Source organism: Zonotrichia albicollis, unplaced genomic scaffold (genome assembly GCF_047830755.1).
Source record: "Zonotrichia albicollis isolate bZonAlb1 unplaced genomic scaffold, bZonAlb1.hap1 Scaffold_257, whole genome shotgun sequence".
NCBI classification, from domain to species: domain Eukaryota; kingdom Metazoa; phylum Chordata; class Aves; order Passeriformes; family Passerellidae; genus Zonotrichia; species Zonotrichia albicollis.
In genome coordinates this window covers 2,508,918-2,530,978 of record NW_027428429.1, presented here as the reverse complement: position 1 = coordinate 2,530,978, position 22,061 = coordinate 2,508,918, and the positions used below count along the sequence as shown (strand labels likewise).

At 45.9% G+C, this 22,061-nt stretch overlaps 2 protein-coding genes across 2 annotated transcripts in view; one reads left to right on the top strand and one right to left on the bottom strand.

The window, feature by feature from the left end:
* The window catches only part of LOC141727861 (olfactory receptor 14J1-like), a 53,300-nt gene extending 33,942 nt beyond the window's left edge, over positions 1-19,358 (top strand). The window contains exons 2-4 of the mRNA XM_074534144.1: positions 17,978-18,100; positions 18,325-18,391; positions 19,209-19,358. Coding sequence (XP_074390245.1) covers positions 17,978-18,100; positions 18,325-18,391; positions 19,209-19,358 — 340 coding nt within the window. The remainder of the gene's footprint in view (positions 1-17,977; positions 18,101-18,324; positions 18,392-19,208) is intronic.
* LOC113460769 (uncharacterized) overlaps positions 1-22,061 on the bottom strand; it is a 1,042,778-nt gene that overhangs the window by 766,281 nt on the left and 254,436 nt on the right. The gene's annotated exons all lie outside the window — the stretch shown is intronic.

Genomic DNA, 22,061 nt, shown 5'->3' with positions numbered 1-22,061 from the left:
TAGGCACCGCCCCTAGTCCCGGATTCATAGCGCTGATTAGCTGCGGCCGCTGACGGGTGGAAGCATTGGCAAATGCGATGCGGTGGAGGCGGGAACAGTCAAATCACCCTCCTCCAGTCCCTCCCAATACAGACCGCGTCATCCTCAGTACAGCCCAGTACAACCCCAGTGCCCGTCCAGTCCCTCCCAATACACCTGAGTTTATTCCCAGTCCCTTCCAGTTCACCTCAATTTCATTCAGAGGATGCCCCAGTGTCCCCAGTCTTCTCCGCAATGTCCCCAGTGTGCCCAGTTTGCCCCAGTATCACTCCCAGTATGTCCCAGTGTACCCCCACAGTCCATCATGTTATAGGTTGCAGTGGGGAATCAATCACTGACTAGTAAGTCCAAATAAAATGTAATTTATTAATTGATAGAGCAAGTGATAATAGGCAAAGTCAGCCAAAATTGCTACTCCTCCTAAAATATTCACTACATGAAGGGTTTCTCCCAGACAAAACCTGCCAGCTCTCGCTGGTGTTGTGGGCTCTGATGGCCACCTGTCATCTACCCCTGAAACACTGGGGCTCTATGCCTTCCTTGTGATGGAAATAGAACAGTCTCCTCATCCAGGGGCAATGTCCAAATTTGAGATTTTGCCCCTAAATTTCATGTATCCAAGGATAGCTCCCAATCAAAAGCTGCCAGGAGAGACAAGTTTGGCTGCCTTGGCCTCCCAGGGGCTGCTTCTCATCTACCATCAAACCCTGGGGCTCTCTGCTTTCCTTCAGATGGAAAAGAAATGGCCTTGTCATCAATGGACCAGTGGCCAAAACTTGTATTCTACTTCCCAAATTATGTGTATCCAAGGATTTCTCTCAGGCACAAGATGCAATTCCAGAAACGTCTGGCTCGCCTTGGCCCTTGGTGGCTGCTGCTCATCTGCCCCTGAAACACTGGGCCTCTGCTTTCCTTCCAATGGAAGAGAATCGTTGTTCACATCAAAGTGCCCATTAGTAAAACTGAAATTCGGCCTAAAAAATTCCATCTATCCAATGATTGCTCCAAGGCAAAAGTAGCCAGGGCACACAAGTCTGACTGGACTTGTCCTGAGGTGATTTTCTTAGACTATGAGCAGAATGTTTTCATTTGCCAACACCTTGGAGAGGGCTGGGAGATCTCCCAAGATGGGGTTTGGAGGCCTCAAGCACATGAGCACTGTACAGGGACAGAGGAGCTCTGTGCTCAGTGGGGTGGAGACGGAGGACAGCAGAGAAGAGGCCTGGGAGGGACTAAAGGGTGTTTTCAGAGATGGTGGCTTCTTTTGACATAGTAGAGAACAGACAGAGAAAGAAAGAATTAATGTCAAGGGCAGATTGGGAGGGCCAGACAAAACCCAAAGAGAAAGGAATTTCGCTCCCAGGGCAGGGCTGTGGTGCAGCACATCACCCAGAAGGAGCCTGGGTCAGCCCAAGGCTTTGTGTGGGCAGGCAAAGGCAGGAAGGAGGCAGAGATGTCAGCAAAGGAAGGGGCCAGCCAGGTGGGGCTCTGCAGTGTCACAGTGGTGTGTCATATTGGATCCTTGGTTCCATCAGGCCCAGACGTGTCACACTGGCCTCTTGTTTCCATGGGGCTCCAGTGTCACAAAGGTCCCTTGCTTCAATGAGGCCTTCCAGTGTCACAGGGGTCTCCTTGGGGCTGAAATGTCACAATGGACCCTTGGTTCCATGGGGACTCACAATGTCAGAAGGTCTCCTTTGTTCCATGGGGTCCTGCACTGATCCATGGATCCTTAGTTACATGGGGCCATGGAGTGTCACAATGGACTCCTTGGTTCCATGGTGCCACACAGGATGACAACTGCCTATTGGCCTGCCAAGACTCCAAAATGTCACAATAATTCCTTGCTTGCATGATGCCTTGCAGTGTCACAAAGGTCTCCATGATCCCATAAGGCCTTGCAGTGTCACAACAGACCATTGGTTTCATGGAGCCCCACAGTGTCACTATGGTCCCCTTGGCTCCACAAGGCTCTGAAGTGCCACAATGGCCCTTTGGTTCCACAAGGCCTCCAAGTGTAAAAATGGCCTCCATGGTTCCATGAGGCCCTGCTGTGTCACAATGGACCTTTAGTTCCATGATGCCCCAGAGTGTCACAATGGTGTCCTTGGTCCCACAGTGTCAGAATGGACCCTTCATCCCATGGACACCCACAGTGTTCACTGCAGTCCCCTTGATTCCACCAAGCCCTGTCAGGCTGTAATGGACCCTTGGTCCCAGTGGCTCCCAAAGTGTCAGAACAGACTCCATTGTTCCATCAGGCCCCACAATGTCACTGTGCTCCCCTTGGTTCCACAGGGCCCCACAGTGGAACAATGGACTCTTGGTTCCATGAGGTTCCTCAGTCCCAATGGTCTCCTTGGATCTGCATTGTCACAGTGGCCCCTTGGCTCCGTGTGGCCATGCTGTGTCACAATGGCTCACAGTTCCATGAGGCCACACAGTTTAACAAGGGACCCTTGGTTCCATCAGGCCTTGCTGTGTCACAATGGACTTCTGGTTCCATGAGCTCTCACACTGCCAGCAGCAGTCTCCTCGGTTCTGCAGTGCCACCATGGACCCATGGTTCCACCAGGCCTTGCTGTGTCACAACGGCACCTTGGTTCCAAGAGGTTTCTTACGGTCACAATGGTCTCCTTGGATCCGCACCATCACAATGGACCATTCCTCAATGTGGCCCCAATATGCTCAAATGGATTTTGGTTCCATGGGGTTCTGCTGTGTCACCATGGACCCTTCGTTCCATGAATTTAACGTGTCACAGCTGCCTCCTTGGTTCTGTGAGTAACCACAGTCAGCTAACCTCTGAAATATCGGAATAAGGCTCCTTAACACTGATTTGCTATTTCATAGGGTATCATTTATTCAAGCCTGAGGTCTGGTGAGGGATAACTGCTAACCTTACATTGACATGTGAATCTACCAGGGTGTTGCTTATACACAGTCACTAAATGTGAATTACAATTTATTCATTTTCATAAAACCCACACCAAGTTCCCAGATTCACTCATTTTCTCTATTCCTGCAACCTTGAGCCAGATATCTTCTTGTTTTCTTCCAAGTATCCTTGCTGGGAAAGCAGCCCCTGCATGCCTTGTTCCTGTGCTGAAAGTTCACAGGCAGGGAAAACATGGAATGAACCCTTTTGGTATCAGCCCCAGGCTTTGTGTGGGCAGGCAGAGGCAGGCAGGAGGCAGAGCTGGCAGCAAAGGAAGGGGCCAGCCAGGTGGGGCAGCCGGGGGATGCCGACAGCCTGCAGGGACAGAGGTGCAGGGCAGGGACACCGTAGCACAGCCTGGGCTGCACAGGGCACAGGGATGGGCAGCAGCTGCAAGACAGCCCTGCCAGAGCCAACCTGGGCAGCACTTTGGCCATGGCTGCTGGGCCTGGGCCTGAGGCAGGAGCAGGAGACAAGTGACCCTTGCAGGGCTGGGGCCTCATTGCCTCCTTGTCCCTGCTCAGCAGCCTGGCAGGGGCCGCCCCATGCTCCTGCCCTTGCCATTGCACATCCCCACATGCCAGTGCCCATCCTGGCAAGAGCCCTGAGCAAGGAGGGAGGGACAGGATCTGCCTGGCCAGGGGCTGGGGCTCAGGCCTTGGCCCTTTGCATTCCTGAAACACATCCAGCTTTGCTCAGCACCAGAGACACCTTTGCCTTGTTTGTCCCCAGCTGTCGTCACTGCCTCCAGGGTTCTGCTCTATCTGGAACCTGGGGACACTTTCTCAGTCGTGTCCCTCAGTGGGACACATTAAAACTTCAAGAAGTTCAGTTTCAATTAAATTTTGAGTTCTTGAGAAGTTTTTTGAAGACACTCTCAGGCACTGAGTCTGATGTAAACATCATCAAAGCCCTGTGAGAACCATTAAAGTTTTCCTAGTCCAGTTATGGAGAAAGATTTCAAAGACGCTGTAAGAAATACTCATTCCAATGTTAAAGGATGTATTTTATTTTATTTCTCTTTAGAACAGAGCTGATTGCAGCACTCTGTGATTGATATTGACCCAGGGTCTCTCCTCAGCAGCTCTGGCCTGCTCACAGAAGCTGTGCCTTGAGCTCTGACCCAGTGTGGACAACCTTGCTCCACATTGCCCAGCCCCATCCTGTCTGTCCTCTCTCCCCTGGGCCCTGCTGTGCTTGCAGAGCTGGCTGCACTCAGCCTAAGAGGGGTTTTCACTTTTTAGGGGTTTTTTGAAGCAATCTCAAACTCCTGAGTTTCCCCACTGCAAACAGACACACTGCTCAGGTGTGTGCCAGCCCCAGGGGCCACCAAAGCCACTGCAGAGCTTCTCTGGGCCAGCTGTGAGGGTGGATCATCAGCCCAAGCTGCACTGGGTACTGCAAGGGGCTGTGGCCATGGGCACTGCACTGACCCCACTGCTGGGTTTGCTGCCACGGCCACCGAGAGAAATGAAACTGTCCTTGGAAACACTGGGGAGGACTGGGACATACTGGGGAACACTGGGAACGCTGTGGGAGACACTGGGACCTACTGGGAGTGACATTGGGGAGGACTGGGACAAACTGGGGACACTGGGGTTATAGTAGAGGATACTGGGGACCTGTGAGAATACTTGGGCATCCTGTGGATGTCACTGGGAGGAACTGGGAACGACTGGGAATGAACTCAGGTGTATTGGGAGGGACTGGGCTGTACTGGAAGGAAGTGGGACGGGCACTGGCGTACTACTTGGGATGAACTGAGCTTTACTGAGGTTATACTAGTCTGTACTGGGAGTGAACTGGGCTCTAGTGGGAGGGACTGGAGGAGGGTAATTTAGCTGTTCCCACCTCCACCGCATCCCATTTTCCGAATCTCCCGCCCATCACAAGTTGTAGCCAATCAGCGCCAGGGATCCGGGTCTGGGGGCGGTGCCTGGATTTGCGGCATCTTTTATTTTTGCCTACAACTCCCGTCATGCCCCGCGGCCGAATATAGCCCCATTGGAGCCGGGATTGAAACGCCCATCATGCCCCGCACTCCATAGAACTCCGGCAGCCGCCCCCATCTGTCCCATAAGTGTCCCCCAGACCCTCCAGGATCCGTCCGTGTCCCCTCAGTGCCCATTCGGGACCCCCAAGGCGTCCCCGAACCCCTGAGTGTTCCCAACCTCACAGATGCCCGGTACAGCCACCTCTGAGAATTCATCTACTCTCATTCCCCCGGCCCCAGAGCCCCTCAGAACACAGTCCCGCGCCTAAAACTCCTGCGGCGACTCGCGCCCTAAATATCCCCGTTAGAGCTCCCCGAGCTCCGACCAACGGCTCCCGAGCTGTTTAAGTTCCCCTGAGAGGGCCTCAAGTCGCGGCTCGGACGCAAAAGTGTCCCCCAAGAGCATCCCCGAACCCCCAAACATCGCGTTCGAGCTATTTCCGGGACTACAGCTACCATAATGCTCCGCGGCGCCCGTCCAGTGCTACTTCAGTCGGGACTTCATCTCCCGTCATGGCCCGCGCCCCACCGAGAGCCATTGCAGCTGCGCCTAGAACTCCCGTGATGCTCCACGGCCCTGTTCAACCGTATGATACCCGCGCCTACAACTCCCATCACCCCCCGCACCCCAGAGAGCCCCGTTCGATCCCCCCAAGGGCTCGCCCGGATCCCGAACTGTCCCTCAGAATCCCTGAGTTCCCCTCCAAGTGCCCACCCGACTCCCCCAAGTGTCCTTCAGCCCCTCAAGTTCTCTCTGAATTCCCTCCCCAGACCCAAAACTGCCCCAAATGTGCCCGAGAAATGTCTTCATGGACCCCAAAGTGCCTTCCTTGATCTTATCGGAGAAAAAGATTATAAAAATGATGCCAAAAGACTGCAAATTTTATAGTTACCATAAAGAGAAAGACGGAAATATATGATTTAAATTAATTAATTAATGAAGGGAATTGTGGTACCTAGAACCATTGACCAATAACTTTTTTGGTTGCTGAAAATGTATTGATTTAAAATATAAATATTAAAAATATGTTATAAAAAATTAATATTACGATGATAAATTAGTACAATTATCATTTTATTAATAATTCAATTATATTTATTGTGAAAAATGAGAAATTTTTTTTCATGTTTTGGGATGTCAGTCCCAGGTGGGCCATGTCTGACATGGTGAGGCTGGGGGTGAGGAGCAGCTTGGCCAAACAGGCTCAGCCTGCAAGGGGCTCATTCTTCTCCCTGCCCAGGCCTCCTAAGGAGACATTCAGCATCAAGGTCACCTGGGAAATGCTTTTATCCCCTCTTCTCTTAAATGAAAACAAAAAATATTTCCTTGACTAAAACCAAAAATCCTGATGTGCACTTTTGAATCTCCCTCCTGAACAGAACTCCAAACTGACTCCAATCCCTGCACAAGCCCTGGAGACCCAAAGACAATGGAAGGGAGACAAAGAGCTCCTGAGGGCTTTCTGTATTTTAATCAGCCCCACGCTGGATTTGGGGCTGGCTCCAGGAGCCTCAGGCACGCAGAAAAGGATGGAGAAGCTGCTCAAGGAGTCAGCAGCAAAAGTCCAAGTGCCTTGGAGCATGGCTGGGCCCCAGGGAGGGCAGGGAGTGCCAAAGGCTGCCCAGGGCCTGGTGAGAGCAGATCCTTGAGGGCAGGATTGCAGGGAGCCCAAGGCTCTGAGCAGGGAACTGCAATGCTGAGAAAGGCATGGCAGAGCTTGGTTTTCTCTCCTTTCAAGAGTCGCTGGGTAGGCACTGTTGGTTTCGGGTCCATGGTCCCTGTGCTGCTCTTGGCCTGCTCTGGTTAGGGTGACAAAGGCAAAAAGCTCTGACCATGGTTCTGATGTTGTCTTATGTTTTCTCTGGTTAGAGGTGTTATTTTAATTCTTCATTTGCATGGTGGCTTGTTGTTCTAGGGGTTTTTGTTAAGTCATTCTTTTCTGCTAGGTCTTATGGGATTTTCATATTTGGTTATTGGGTGACATAATCCTCTTCTTGATGGTGTCGGGTGGTTCGCCATCTTAGATGAGAGTGGGAGTGATAGTAAAAGATTTTAAAATCATAAAATTTGGGGAATTAGAAAGAAGCTAGACTCAGTGGTGCCCTGGAAAAATGTTTAAAATGGACTCTGAAAATGTTAGGCTTTGTGTTTGCCAGATCATGTGAAATTGCATTTACTTAAGCAGTATATGATAAATGATATAATTGTTCAATGTGATGATTGTTTAGTAATTAAATATAATAATTGTATAATCATAGGAAGAATAATGAGAAACTATGTTAGAAATTTGGGGGGGGGGTCACGAGGAGCCCATGCTTGGCTGAAATCTATGTATACAATAGAACAATATAATTTTAATAATTGACATGAAAGTTATATAACAATAGAATATAAAAACATGTTCATCCCAAACCCATGTCGAAGACAGATTTGAGTTTGTAGCCCTGACACCCAGAGCTCTTCAAGAAAAGCACCTGCATAGAATCATTTTCGTGATTATGTGCTTCTGAACACTAACAGGAGCAGTGGGGGGAACACCTGAGAGTGAGGGGATTTACATAATTATAAATCCTTTAACTAGCATTGGAACTTGGCATAACTATAAAACATTCAACAAACAATCTATGACTAACATTGGAACTTTATATTAACTTCTTTAACAATGAACTTTATATCAACTCCTTTAACAATGTATTCTCTACAATTTCCCCCTCTAATTGTTCCGTTGGGCTCAAGCCTGCTTCAATTAGCAATTACTTCTTCTTGAAAGTACAATTTTTAATATTGGTTGTAAATTTGTTTGGCATCTGGATGTTCTTGATCATTCATTACCATGATTACTTTTACTTCTTTCTTATTAAGCTCTTTTGGTATCATTAAACTTGCTTGTACACAGATGTTACAACTCGGATTATACAGGGGAGCATGCAAGGTAGGAGGATCAAACCAGCAATTTCACATATGATGAAAAAGTGGGGTTTTTTCCCACCAGTTTCCTTTTAATGACCAGAAATTGTCCCACCAGTTGGTATTGAATGTAGGGGCCCACTCTTGTGTTCCAACATAAACTAACTTCCAGATTTCCTTTGAGATATTTCTAATGACTTCACTGCAGTCATCCATTTCTAAGCAGCACTCAGAAGAGTTAAATTTTCCACATGTGCTTCCTTCATGGTCTAATAAATAATCTACTGCAGACCTTTTACTGACTGTGATTCCTGTTGGTAATTTAGTCACACATGACTTGTCTGCTCCGGTATCAACTAAAAATTCAAAGTCATCATTCTGGGGACCAATCTCGAAATTTACAAAGGGCTCTTCTAGATGATACATTAAATTCTCCAGAGCATAGAACCCTTGACACCCCTATTCCCCATACTTCTCGTCCCTTCTTAAGATGTTCTCTAGAGCTTCTTGCTCCCAGGCTATGGCTTCATCTAATTGGAGTTTCTTACAATTTCTCTTTAGGTGTCCTTTCTCTCCACAGTAATAACAATATTTATCACTGGGTAGAGCCCTAGCCCCTTTTGGTCCAATAAAACCTTTGTCATTTCTTAGTGGTTCTACTGACCCATCCTTGTTGGCTCCTACACTTTCTCTGGCTATGGCTACCATAAGTTTAGCTTTTGTTTTTGTCTTGTTCCCTTCTCAGATATACTCTTATGGCTTCTCTCTGCAGTTCATTAAGCTTTTTTCTGGCCAGTCCTCTATTCTTTCTAACTTTCATGTGATATCCAGACAGGATTTAGTTACAAATTGTATGTTGAGAAGGACTTGACCTTCGGGGCTATCTAGGTGTGAGAGTCTGTCCGAATTTTCCCTCATCTGCCGCACAACCATCCTTGGGAGACCACTGAAGAGTAGACCCCCCCCTGTCTAGAATATCTGGCTCTGAAGGAGAACAGTCACATGCCATGGGCCCTGAGACCTGAAAGCTCAGTGTTAAGCTATTGTTTTCACAGGTGTGTTTGCTGTATGCTAAGAAGGGGCACTGTGCCCCGTTTGCAACAATAGCAGCTCTGGAAGCTGCCCCACCTCTCGGCCTGGCTGGACTACTCCTGTGTTTCAGGTGGTCTCCCACAGAAGACCCTCATCTGTTTTACAACCACTGTGACAGACAGACTGAGATATAGGAAGCTTCTCCATCAAGGACTGAGACATGAAAAGGACCCTCTGCTCCTTCCAAGGACTGGGACTGAAACCCCCAGCCCGGGGGAGGCGTGTGGGGAGGCAAGCTGACCGAAGCGAGATGTTTGCCTGCAGGTTGTGACCACTGGAGCAAGAAAACAATGGCTCTCATTTACTGCTGAGAACATAGACTACTTGTTACATCTGTTCCCTATTGTACCTGTTTCCCTCCCCTCACAGTTTTCAGTAATAAAAACCTCTGAGTTTGCTAGAGCCTTTGAGATCTCGCCAGCGTAGCAGATGGACCCTCGACTGGCTGGACCAAAGGACTTTGTCTCTGCATAGGTAGCTATATCCTCTCTCCCTCTTCCTCTCTCTCTCTCTTTCTCTATCTTTTTCACTCCCTTAATCCCTCTATCGCATTTTTGCTGTGGTTATTTCAATCAAATTGCATTTGATTTTATTATCACTGCAAACGCCCTTGTACCGTGTTGGTTTTTGCACTCTGAGATCATTCCTATGAACCATCAAATCTTATGTTCACTAGGATGAACCCTGACACTAGGTCAACATCAGAGTAAATCTGGAAGTTTTGCTTTAGCCTATTAAGCCATGTTGCTGGGGTCTCGTCTTTTTCCTGGGTGCCTTCAAACGCTAACCTGGTATTACTCCCTCTAGGGACTGATTCTTTTATCCCTCTGGTCATCAGTGACCTGTGATTTCTCATATTCCTTCTCCCCTCTTCTTGATTAGGGTCCCAGTCAGGCTCCACTGAAGGCATTGTTTGGTCACCTTGGGGCCCAGGTTGGTTTTCTCACTCTCAAATTTTCATTCCTGCAGTTCTTATTAATTGAGTCTCTTCTGGGGAAAATAGGATGTTAAAGATGGATGTCAGTTCTCCCCGTGTATAAATATTAGGGCTAAAAATGGATCAATTTGATTTACTATTCCTACTGGGTCTTCCACTAAATTTCGCAATTCTTTCTTGAAGCTTCCAACTTCGGACACAGTCAAGGGAGCATTTACAAATCCAATCTCATTGGCCACCGCACCCATTGGAACTTCTCTGAGGGGGAACAATTTTTCCACTTTAGCCACTTTGGACTGGGTGTTACAACATCAGCTGTGGAGGCTGACTGGGTAACTTCACTCTTGGGCATGAGATTCTGAAATGTTGTTTGGCTTCTCGGTGTGCTGGGGGAGACAGAGCAGGAACTTGCTGGCGAATAAGGGGTGCATGAGATTGTTGAGGTAAGGGGAGAGTAGTGAAGGGTAAAGAGAGTAAGGAGAGGGTTGAGGGGAAGGTGGTGGAGGTATAATTGGGTTAGGATGTGGTAAAGGAATGAGAGCTGGGAGAGGAGGAGGAATTGGGTCCACAGAAAGAGGAATTGGAGGAAGGATTTGAGGTACTGCAAGGGTAGGAGGAGGTAAGTTGTCAAGGGGAGTCCCAGTTTTTGTTAACCTTCCCAGGCTCTTCTTCTTCTTTTACTTTCCTAGCTTGCTTTCCCTCTTTTAAATGATAGACTCTTGTATTTTCCTCCTCTGAGGCGTACTTTAGCCAACAGGTGAAATTCTGTATGTCATGAGCCTTTTGCAGGAACCTGGGAAAAAAGAAGGTGCATCACCTTTGGACAGAGAGGCAGGTAACTCAGGAAAAGTTTAAGGATGTAGTTAGGACATGCAGAAAGAAAATTAGAGAGGTGAAAGCTAAAGGCTTAACCAGGCTACTGCTGTGAAGGATAATAAAAGTGTTTCTATGAACACATTGATGGGAAAAGGAGATACAAGGACAATCTCCATTAGTTATTAGGGGAGATGGGGTTACCAAATATGAGGGAAAGGCTGAGGTACTTAACCCCTTCTTTCCCTCAGTTTTCAAGAATAAGACAGGTTGTCCTCATGACAAGTGTTCTCCTGAGCTGGTGGATGGGCACAGGGAGCAGAACAGCCCCCCTGTAATCCAGGAGGAAGCAGCTGGGGACCTGCTGAGCAACTCAGATGCTCACAGGTGTCTCTGGGAGCAGATGGGATCCATCCCAGGGGGATGAGGGAGCTGTGGATGAGCTCCCCAAGCTGCTCTCCATCATTTACCATCAGTCCTGGCTCAGCAGGGAGGTCCCAGAAGACTGGAGGTGCCAATGTGAGCCCATCCCCATGAAGGGCTGGAAGGAGGAGCTGGGCAACTCCAGGCCTGTCAGCCTGACCTGGCTGCCCGGCAAGGTTATGGAACAGATCACCTTGAGTGCCATCACAGAGCACCCACAGGATGGCCAAGGGCTCAGAGCCAGCCAGCGTGGATTTCAATATCTGCACTGATGATCTGCATGAGGGGACTGAGTCCAGCATCAGCAAATTGCAGATGACACCAAGATGGGTTGTGAGTGTGGATCTGATGGAGGGTAGGAGGGCTCTGCAGAGGCCTGGACAGGCTGGATCAAGGGCCCAAATCTGTCGATGGAAGGAGACCAGGACATCAATTGATCATCACAGGCCCGACTTTATTGATCAGTACGATGGGTTAAATACAGTTCATAATGAGCTTCATGCATATTGCAAAAGTTGAGCTCAGGATTGGTTAGTTACATATCAGCAGTTACACCTACTTTTACATTCCTATGGTCCTACTTTTGATACTTTCTACATATTCTTAGGAGATATTCAGGACTAATCTCTACTCCCTCTCCTCATGTTGCAGCAAGGCCACTGATTGCTAATTGCTGACATCTCCTTTCAGCTTGCTGACTGCTGATTTCTCAGCTTAACCAGCGGCAATATGTCAGCATGGCCTTTCTCTGCTAACCAACTATTAATAAATCCCTCCACATTTCCCCCGTTTTCTTCTTGTGCAAGGAAATTAGTTTGCCAAGTTTTTGCTATTGTATGGCTGACCATGTTTTGAATACAATTAAAGATACAAGGCAAAATAAGCAAAAACAGTAAAATTACACCCAGCAGTCCTATAGCATAGATCACAAGGTTCCTCAGCCATGGCCCAAGTCCTAAGCTTTTAAGCCATCCGTCAATTCCTAAACCTTCTTCTTCCTTGAGATTGTGAAGTCCCAGTTGTAGTTCTTTTATCTTAGTGTGAATGGACACCAAATGATCAGACAGATTCATGCAACACATTCCTTCAAACTCTTCTCATCCATGTCCTTGTGCTAAGAGCAAAAAATCTATGGCAGCTCTATTTTGCAAAACAGCATGGTTAACACTCTGCACATCTGCGGTTAGCATGTCTAGAATTTGTGATGTCTTGTTCAGCTCATCCTTTGCCCAGCACCCTAATTGCTTTGCTAAATTCATAGCCTTATTGGCAGATCCTCCTGGCAAAATAGTTGAAACAACCACTTGTTTGAATGTGCCCCAAAACTGTGGATCTCCTATCCTGCTGCAGTCTAAGTCATGTACACTACGTCTCTTTCTGTTTGAATTTTGACTTAGCTGCATTAGCAAGGACACATTATGATGAAACAATGACAGTTTTCCCAAATAACAGGGTCCACCCTGTGGTCTAGCTGGTATACCATTCCACGCCCTGTCTCCACAAATTAAGAATATTCCTGTGGGTAATTTCATTGGTGCAGTGATCCTTGTGCTGTTACATTTACTGTAATGCTGCGGAAAGATTTCACTCACATTCAGGAATGAATCTAGGGTGGCCCATGTTTCTTTTGGTCGGTTTGAAAATTTAAAGCTAAACCATCCACCAGCTGTAGTGTTAGACAAACTGGCGTTTGTACTGCCAAAAAGGTCCAATTCCTCAGGAGGAGAATGTAAAGAGGTGTTGAGTGATTGGATCAGTAAACATTGACGATAGCCATCACTCTGACCTGCAGTATATCCTTGTTGCCCTGGCAATTTGATGTTTGACATGCTAGGCATACATAAGGTCTGATTTTTTATCAAACTGCAAAATTCTCCAGGGGACCATACCGGAAGTCCCACCAGGCATGTTCCAAATGGGTTAGTGACTCCTCCAAGACTAAGACGAAGTGATGATTGGTTAATTTGGTTAGCAAGCATCACCCATAAATTTTCTCTTGGCTGACTAAAACGTGTTATTTCTACTGCTTCACTTATTACAGCATTGAGCAATATAACAAGAGCAAACCTCATTTTTCCTTCTGCTTGCTTTGTTTTTCCTTTCTTCACTGTCTTTTCCCTGGTTTGTTAGATTGTCTATTGTAAGGCTGAATCAATTTTTGAATACACTGATCTAATTCTAAATCAGCATCTTTGATTACAGGTATAGCGTGAGATAAGTTTGAAGGCAAATCAGCTTTACAGCGAGCTGCTATGATGCATGAGGCTTTAGTAATTTCAAATATTTTAAGTATTTCCTGCAACTTTCACCTAAGATATGCTATAATTGCTTGTTCAGCACTCTCAAAAAGCTGTAATCCTGTCCGTCCTGGCAGGCCAGTACTTTGTTCAAGAGCTCTAACCCAGATAAAATTTCGAATCCACCTTCCAAAACAAGGTAAACACCATAAATATCCTATTGACTTTTGTGAATACCAATAAACCTGATTACAATTCGCACAATGCAAGGCTACCCATGCATAGCACTTATCATTATCCCTTTTGCAAACATAACAAGGAAGTGAATGTAAGTAAGGACCAGTATAAAAGTCTGTCTCTTCAATCCAATGCAACCAATTCAATGGTGGTGATTGCAAAGCCTCTTTAGCTTTTTTACTATATGAGGCTAATAGCTCAAGGTCTTTCTTTAACACAAGACGTATTTTATTTTGCAATCGTAGTTTTTGTTCATTATCTTCCTCAACAGCTATATCCTCCCGAGGGTCCCACAACTCTAAAAGTGTCCTAATCATAGAAAATTAATTAGCAATCACCAATAACCTTATTTAGATGAGGTAGTTCCCTTTTTTGCCTTCCTTTTCTTATCTATCTTCAGTCTTACTGCTGCTATTGTTGCTGGTCCTGCCACTTGCAAACTCAATTTCTGCAATTCTTCAATGCAGTAGTCTAGTGCCCTTTCAGGATTTCCCTTGAAGGGCCCTACAACTGAGCGCTGTGTTAAAGGCACTACTTTCCTACACCTTACAGAGACTATGCGTGATTTACTTTGAATCTTAATTCTCTTCACGACACATTGTACTTCCCATCGATAATAAGCAAGAATTTTCTGTTCAGGAGACTCATAAAGACTTAGAGCTATATATGCATTTTGCCCTGTTTGTCTCCTTAATTCATTTTGCCAACTTTCACTCCACCAGTGCTCATGTTCACAAGCATGACACCACAAATCCCACAATAATGATTGTTCTAACCAAAAAGTTCTATCACAACCCCCACAAGGTAGGGCTATCCAGGCAGCACAATGTGGATCGTGACAGTCAAGGCAATGTTCCTTTGCTGGATTTATTAAACGAAAAGTTGATAATGAGTCAATAAAACAAATCAGCTCCTGGGTTGTCTGACAGTAGTGTGTCAGTGCTCTGTCCACCGCTTTTGAGTATCCCTTCAGCTGTAGCAGTAGCGGTTGTAGGACCAAAAGCAGTTTCTTCCCCAGTCGCTCCTTGTCCTCCTCCATGAGACGGTCCACCAAAGGCTGCATCAAAAGCAGGTTTAGTCCACTTAGCAGGCACTCACAGAGGCCCTGTAGGTGAGGAAACATAAAGATACCCCCAACCCCAATATAATACTTTTGCAGGTTTTTCCCATAATCCTGTACTGGGGTTCTTATACTTAACCCAGACCTCTGTTTCCTTAGTATTTTCCTGACCTGACCTTGGATGATGTTTAATTGCAGGAGGGGTATCATCTTCCCCAAAAATACATAAATGATTAATTACATACAACACCTTAGCCAAACATGCTTGTGGATCTCTCAAATCTTGATGTTTTTCAATATATTGCTTAAGGGTACCGTTTGCTCTTTCCACTATTGCCTGTCCAGTAGGGGAGTGTGGAATACCTGTCACATGCTTAACCGACCACTGATTCAAAAATTTCTGAACCCTAGCACTCACATAAGCTGGAGCATTATCCGTTTTGATACTTTTTGGAACTCCCATGACAGCGAAGCAACTTAACAGGTGTCTGATAACATGTATAGCTTTCTCTCCTGCTTGAGCCGTAGCCCATATGTAATGACTATACGTGTCTATAGTGACGTGCACACACTTGACTTTACCAAATCTAGCAATATGTGCAACATCCATTTGCCATTTCTCATTTATTTCTAAACCCCGAGGATTAACTCCAATGCCTAAACCTATTCCACCATTATGATAACTACATGTTGGACATGCTCTAACAATAGCTTTAGCTTCTGACAAACTCAATTCAAAGTGCTTTGCTAATCCTTTTGCATTTTGATGATATCTACTATGTGCTTCTCTGGCCAATGTATGCTTATCAATAGGACAAGAGTTATCAATGGGTAGGGTAACCAATTTATCTGCACGTTCATTTCCTTCTCCTAAACCTTCAGACCATTTATGGCTCCTGATATGAATCACAGAATACGCTGCATTTCTTTCCCATAGAGCTTTCCTTAATTGTACCAACAACTCATACAATCGTTTACTATTCACTTCCTTAATTGCTGCTTCCTCTATTCGTTTGACTACTCCTGCAACATACATAGAGTCTGTAACCACATTTAAAGGCTCCTGTAAGTTGGATACTGCCCATACTACTGCCAACAATTCCAAAGTTTGTAAACTATCCGCAGGGTCTGCTGTGAGGAGTTGATGTTTCCATCGTCCTTTTTCTTGCCAAGTGACAGCAGCACGCCTTGATTTCTTTCCTGCATCTGTAAAGGCTGTAACAGCTCCTTCTATAGGGCATTCTTCTCTCAAGGGTCGAGTAATCCAGTTCCATTCTGTCATCCATTGCAAAACTCTAGGCACTAATTTGCTGGTATCTACTTTAGCAGACGATGTCAATAATGCTTCCTGTAAATCCTTTGAATTAATCAGGTACCAGTCCAAGGTTTCTTTTTCCATAGGCAATCTAATGGTAGCAGGTTCTCTACCATCCACTTCAAGAATTCTGAGACACCCCTTTTTGATTAATGCAGCCAATTGTTCAATTTTTGAACATATTGTTTTCTTATGCTGTTATGGTGGAGACAACCATTCCAACACCCGTATCTCCCCCGTTTTCTTTTGTTGTTGAGAGAGAGCACCAAGCAGGTGGCAAGGGCTATTCCAGATAGTAAGGTCAATAGGGTGGTCGAGTTGTCGACGAGACACGTACCCCTGTTGTACACAGTTACTGATTTGCTGCAAAGCAAGACGATGCTCCTTTGTCAGGTATACAGGAGTAGTAGGGTCAACACCTTTTAACAAAGGCCGTAGGGCTTCTAACAAATGATTTGGTATTCCCACAATGGGTTTCAGCCACTGTAAGTCTCCCAGAAACTTCTGTGCATCATGTAGAGTCTTAATGTCCAATTGTAATTCCAATTTTTGAGGTATCACTATTTGATCGATCAAAGTCCATCCCAAATATTTCCAGGGCTTTGTAGTTTGAATTTTCTCTGAAGCAATAACAAGTGAATATGCAGCAAGAGTATTTTTAATAACGTCAATCTGCAAAGAGGAAAATGGTTGTTGTTGTGCAAACAAAATATCATCCATGTAATGATATATTATAGTTGCTGGCCATCTGCGACGTAGTGGCTGTAGTGCTGCATCAACATAAAGCTGACATAAGGTCGGAGAATTACGCATGCCTTGCGGAAGAGATGTCCATTCAAATCTTTTATCTGGTTCTCCATGATTTATTGCTGGTAAAGTAAAAGCAAATCTCTTCATATCATTAGGATGCAGGCCAATGGTGAAGAAACAATCCTTTAGGTCAATAATTAAGAGTGGCCAGTGTTCTGGAATCATAGCTGGATTTGGAAGACCAGGCTGTAAGGCTCCCATGGGTTCCATTTGGTCATTTACAGCCCGCAAATCATGTATTAAACGAAATTTTCCTGATTTCTTTTTGATCACAAAAATAGGTGTATTCCAAGGGCTCGTGGAAAGTTGCAAATGTCCCTTTGAATATTGTTCCTCTACCAATTCATGAGCATGCATAAGGCTTTCCCCTTTTAGTGGCCATTGCTTAACCATCACCGGTGTATCCGTTTTCCAGGTGAGTGGAATGGGGAAAGTCCAAGCAATGGCAATTACCCCAAAGGGTGCTGATTAGTTAACACCACTCCCAATTGTGTTAAGATGTCCCTTCCAATTAAACAGGAAACTGTAGGAGGCAGTTGCACAATTGAAAACACAGCAGATATTTGTTGATCCTCAATGCACACAGACTAAGAAGGTGACCTGCTTGCCAATGTAAATCCTCCTACTCCTGTGAGCATGTTTGCTGATGGGAATAGAGGCCAATGTTGTGTCCATGCTTCTGGAGAAATAATGCTGGTATCTGCTCCTGTATCCAATAATCCATAAAGGATTATGCTTTGATGCCCATAAGTAATTTTAACTATTTGCTTTGGTCTATTTTGTAAATCCACAGTTAAAAGTGTAACATCAGTAGAGCCAAAACCTTTTTCATCCTGTGTTTGCCCAGTAAATGGTTGTATTCCCGATGTCATTTGTGATAGTGGTACCAATTATGCAATGCGTTGTCCTTTTATTATTTTAATTGGAGGGTAAAGGGTGTAAGCCATGATTTGTATTTCCCCTGTAAAGTCTGCATCAATAACTCCAGGCAAAACAAATAATCTCAACATAGTTGTAGAAGAGCGTCCTAGTAATAATGCTCCACATGTTTGTCCATTTAATATAAAAGAACCCTTTACTCCAGTTGGTATTTTCTCAGGCCGATTCGTCATTAGTGTGACGTCTACTGCTGCTGATAAGTCCAAACCGAGGCTCCCTGTTGTTGCGGGTTGCAGACAGGAGGTGGCAGCAATGTTCCGGCAGCTGGTGTCTCCGGTGTCACGGCGGCAACTTGTATCTGGGTGCGGCCCCCGTGAAGCGCTCTCCGCTGATGGTTTCCCGACCAGCGCCTATAAGCCGTAGTGTTGTGGGAGCTGGATTGGCAGTGTTGACACCAAATGCCAGTCGCTCGGCAAGCTCGGCGTGTGTGTCCCTCATTGCCACTCCGGTAACACTTGATAAATGGCTTTGAACCTCCTTGCGTGAATGCCAGTGAGCCACTTCGGAGAGGAGCAAGAGCAGCTAACACCTGATTCTGATTAGACTCTGCCTGCTTTTGTAACCCCAATCCTAATTCCTTTAGAGCTTCTGCTATGAATGCCTGCGAAGCTGTTGGCATTAACGCCATTCGCTCTAATGCTTCCTCAATGGTCCAATTTGCTCCTAAAGTAGCTAACACTCTTTGGGTTGCTGGATTACTATTTTGCAAAGCACACTGCTTCAATAGCACCCCCTTCATATAGTCTGCAACCCCGGCCCGATCTATAGCAGTAGCTGCCCTATCGATAAAATTTCCAAATTATTCTTATCTACCTTGCTTAATGCCCATATAAGCTGGTAACCCTCCTGGCTCTTTAACCATATCTATTGCTGTATGCACTAATCGCATAGCCTCTCTAAGTTTATCCGCTCCCGATATCATCTGTGCCTCTGTACGCAAATATGCCCCTAAGCCCATGAGCTCCTCCACTGTTACCCCATGCAATGGGTCTCCCTGGGCTCGTTGTTCAGCAACTGATTCGTTTACTAACGCTTGCCAATGTGCGTTAAACAATAACTGCTGATGTTGAGTGAATAATAAACGCACTATTCCTCTTAAATCATTTGGGCATAAAATCTGAGTATTAAAAAGATAATCTAACATTTGCCTAACAGGTTCACTTTTTACTCCAAACTGACTAACCGTGGAACTTAGCTGGGTTAACTACTTCCAATCTAAGGGAGAATATGCTGCTATATTATGCATAAGGTTCCCTTGTGCATCATACTGTGGTGTGTATGTAACCGGACATGCAAGGCTACAAGCTATTTTCACTGCCTCGCCATCCCCCATTTGCATTACTTCTTTTTCCACAGCAGCCCAAGCTTCCCTCCTTTGATTAGCCATTTCCCCCCATAGATCACGGTGTGCCCCTGGGATGGGAGGTGGCTCTTTGGGGGTGCTATGCTGCCGGCATTTCGGTGCAGACACCGAGTTTTCGCACGGGGAAGGCAGTGAAGCAGAGGTTGGCTCACGCGGGGGAAGCAACCCCCCTGCCGGAGCTGACAGTGAAACCGGAGCTGGCTCGAGCGGAGCCGGCTCGCGCGGGGGAAGCGGCCCCCCCGCTGGAGCTGTAACCGGAGCCAGCCTGCTCGGGGGTAGCGGCTGAGGCACAGCTGGCGGCGGAGGCAGAGCTGGCTTGCTCCCACCCCCACCATCCAACCCGCCTGAAGCCGGTGGCGGAGGCAAAGCTGGTTTGCTCTTACCTCCCCCATCCGACTCGCCTTACCCCTCTGACAAGGGGGGTGCAGACGGTTCCACTATGTCTATAGGCAAATCCTCCACACCACTATGCTGGGGACTCTTAGGCATAAGTATCTTAGTTACAGAAGGTGCTAAGGGATCATCCTCACGACCATATCCTATATTCCTCTTATGAGCTTCTGTCGCCCTTTCTGCTGCCTTTCTCTCAGAGACCTGCTGAAGCAACGTATTATACACCACCCGCCATAACTTCCCAAATTTCTTCGCTGACTTATCATCGTCTAACACTGTATCCAACACTATTTCCCCAAACTTTCTCCACTCTGATAGCTCATGAACTGTGTGTGGGTTACTAAATATACCTTTAGCATGGCCGTAAGCTAATAACCCCGGTAACTCCTTTTTTAAATCTATCCCTTTTATTCCTCGCCTTTCTAAATATTCAGAGAAGAGGTTGTATGCCGCTTGCCTATCCATACCTATTAATCAGTGCGCGCTGTTGCAGCTCTCCAGGCTCCTGCGGCCTGTAGATGGCTTGAGTCACCGTTGTGATCCTCAAGGGTGCTTTTAAAATATGGCACCGTCCCGGCTGCAGAGACCCTCACCCAACTTCCTCGACCGTGGCGAGTTCCCTTTTTCCTTTTAATCTGAGAAAAAAGGACAGAGGTTCAGCGTTGCCTGCATTCTCCACCATTTGTCGACGGAAGGAGACCAGGACATCAATTGATCATCACAGGCCCAATTTTATTGATCAGTACAGCGGGTTAAATACAGTTCATAATGAGCTTCATACATTGCAAAAGTTGAGCTCAGGATTGGTTAGTTACATATCAGCAACTGCACCTACTTCTGCATTCCTATGGTTCTACTTTTGATACTTTCTACATATTCTCAGGATATATTCAGGAATAATCTCTACTCCCTATCCTCATGTTGCAGCAAGGTCACTGATTGCTAATTGCTGACATCTCCTTTCAGCTTGCTGACTGCTGACTTCCCTCTCTCAGCTTAACCAGCGGCATTATGTCAGTATGGCCTTTCTCAGCTAACCAACTATTAATAAAACTCTCCACAAGCAGTGATTTTGGAACATTAATTTACCCCCCATCTATAGTAAGAGGTATGAGAAGTCCAGTTAATCTTTTCACCTTCTGCCCAATCCTGCACACTTTTGACAGTAAAGTGAGAAACATTTATTACAGCGACCTGAGGAGGTCTCCATGGTGAGAGAAGGACGAGAATCTTGTTTCTTGATCAGAAGGCTGGATTTATTAATATATGATATATAATACATTATAACTATACTAAAAAGAAAAAGGAGAGAGGTTGCAGAGGCTTGCTAAGCTAAGAATAGAATAAAAAGAATGAATAACAAAGTTCTGTGTCCAGGGTATCTGTCCCTGAGCTTGCTTCTGTGATTGGCCCCCAATTGGAAACATGGAAGATGAGCCAATCACAGGGGCACCTGCTACATTTCACAACAGCTGATAACAACTGTTTACATGCCTCCCCTGGGGCTCTGCTTCCCAGAAGATGGACAAATGTGAAAGAAAGGATTTCTATGAAAAAATGTCTGCGACAAACATTATCAGATCGAACTTCCTGTGGTTTTAGGAAAATCCCAAACCATCCTTGCATTGCTTTAACAGTATTATCACCTGTAGTTCTTTTAAAAGCATCAGCCTGGAGCAACCCAAATATAAACATATCATAGGACTTGGTGTTAATACAGACAAGAAAGCAATTCTGTCCCTCACTTTGGAAAATACTCCAAACAGTTCACAGTTCCCTAACCTGGGCATTGTCCTGTTCCTCTCTGTTAGCAGAAGCAGGGGAGAGAGGAGGGGTTGCCTTCATCACAGAGGCAGGTTTATTTTGGCTGCTGCCCAAGCTCCCAGTTTCTTGGATTGCCCAGTTCTCCTCCACCTCCCTGGGAGCCAAGCCAACAACAAACACCCCTTCCCAGGTAGTGTACCTTTTCTCAGCACCTTTGAAACCACGGGAATAAAAACCAACAGGCTTTGTCAGAGCCTCAGGACCCTGCTGCCAAATGTGTACTGAAGGCAGTGTTTTGCAGAGAAAAGAAGAAACCTCACAACTATATAAAAGTTGTAAAGCTCGGTATGTTTATTTACGGCACCGGACGCACACGGAGAAAAATTCTCCTCAAAAGGCATGCGTACCCCTGAAGATTTCAGACCTCCTTTTATCCCCCTTCCAAATGCATATGCATACAGTTTCACAATAAGTTCATACATATTCATCCTGCATGACACTTAGCACCAGTTCTTCTTTATCAAAGGAATTTCTAGGTCGGGGCAAATTGACCTCGTGGTCTTTTCTGTTTTTCTTTCTCCGTCTCCTTGCTGTCTCGGCATGCGAGTTTTTCCTTCAGCTTTGGCCGTTTGACTTTTCACCGTTGTTAGACTCTTTACCTAATTCAGGACGGATCCCTACTCTGTCTCATTCCCCCCTTTCCTGGGAAATAAGTAAATTCTTTTACTTATTGAAAACTTTCATGACAATAAGTGTCTTTTAATGCTTCACTATGTACGTTTGATAAAGAGGTTAGTACA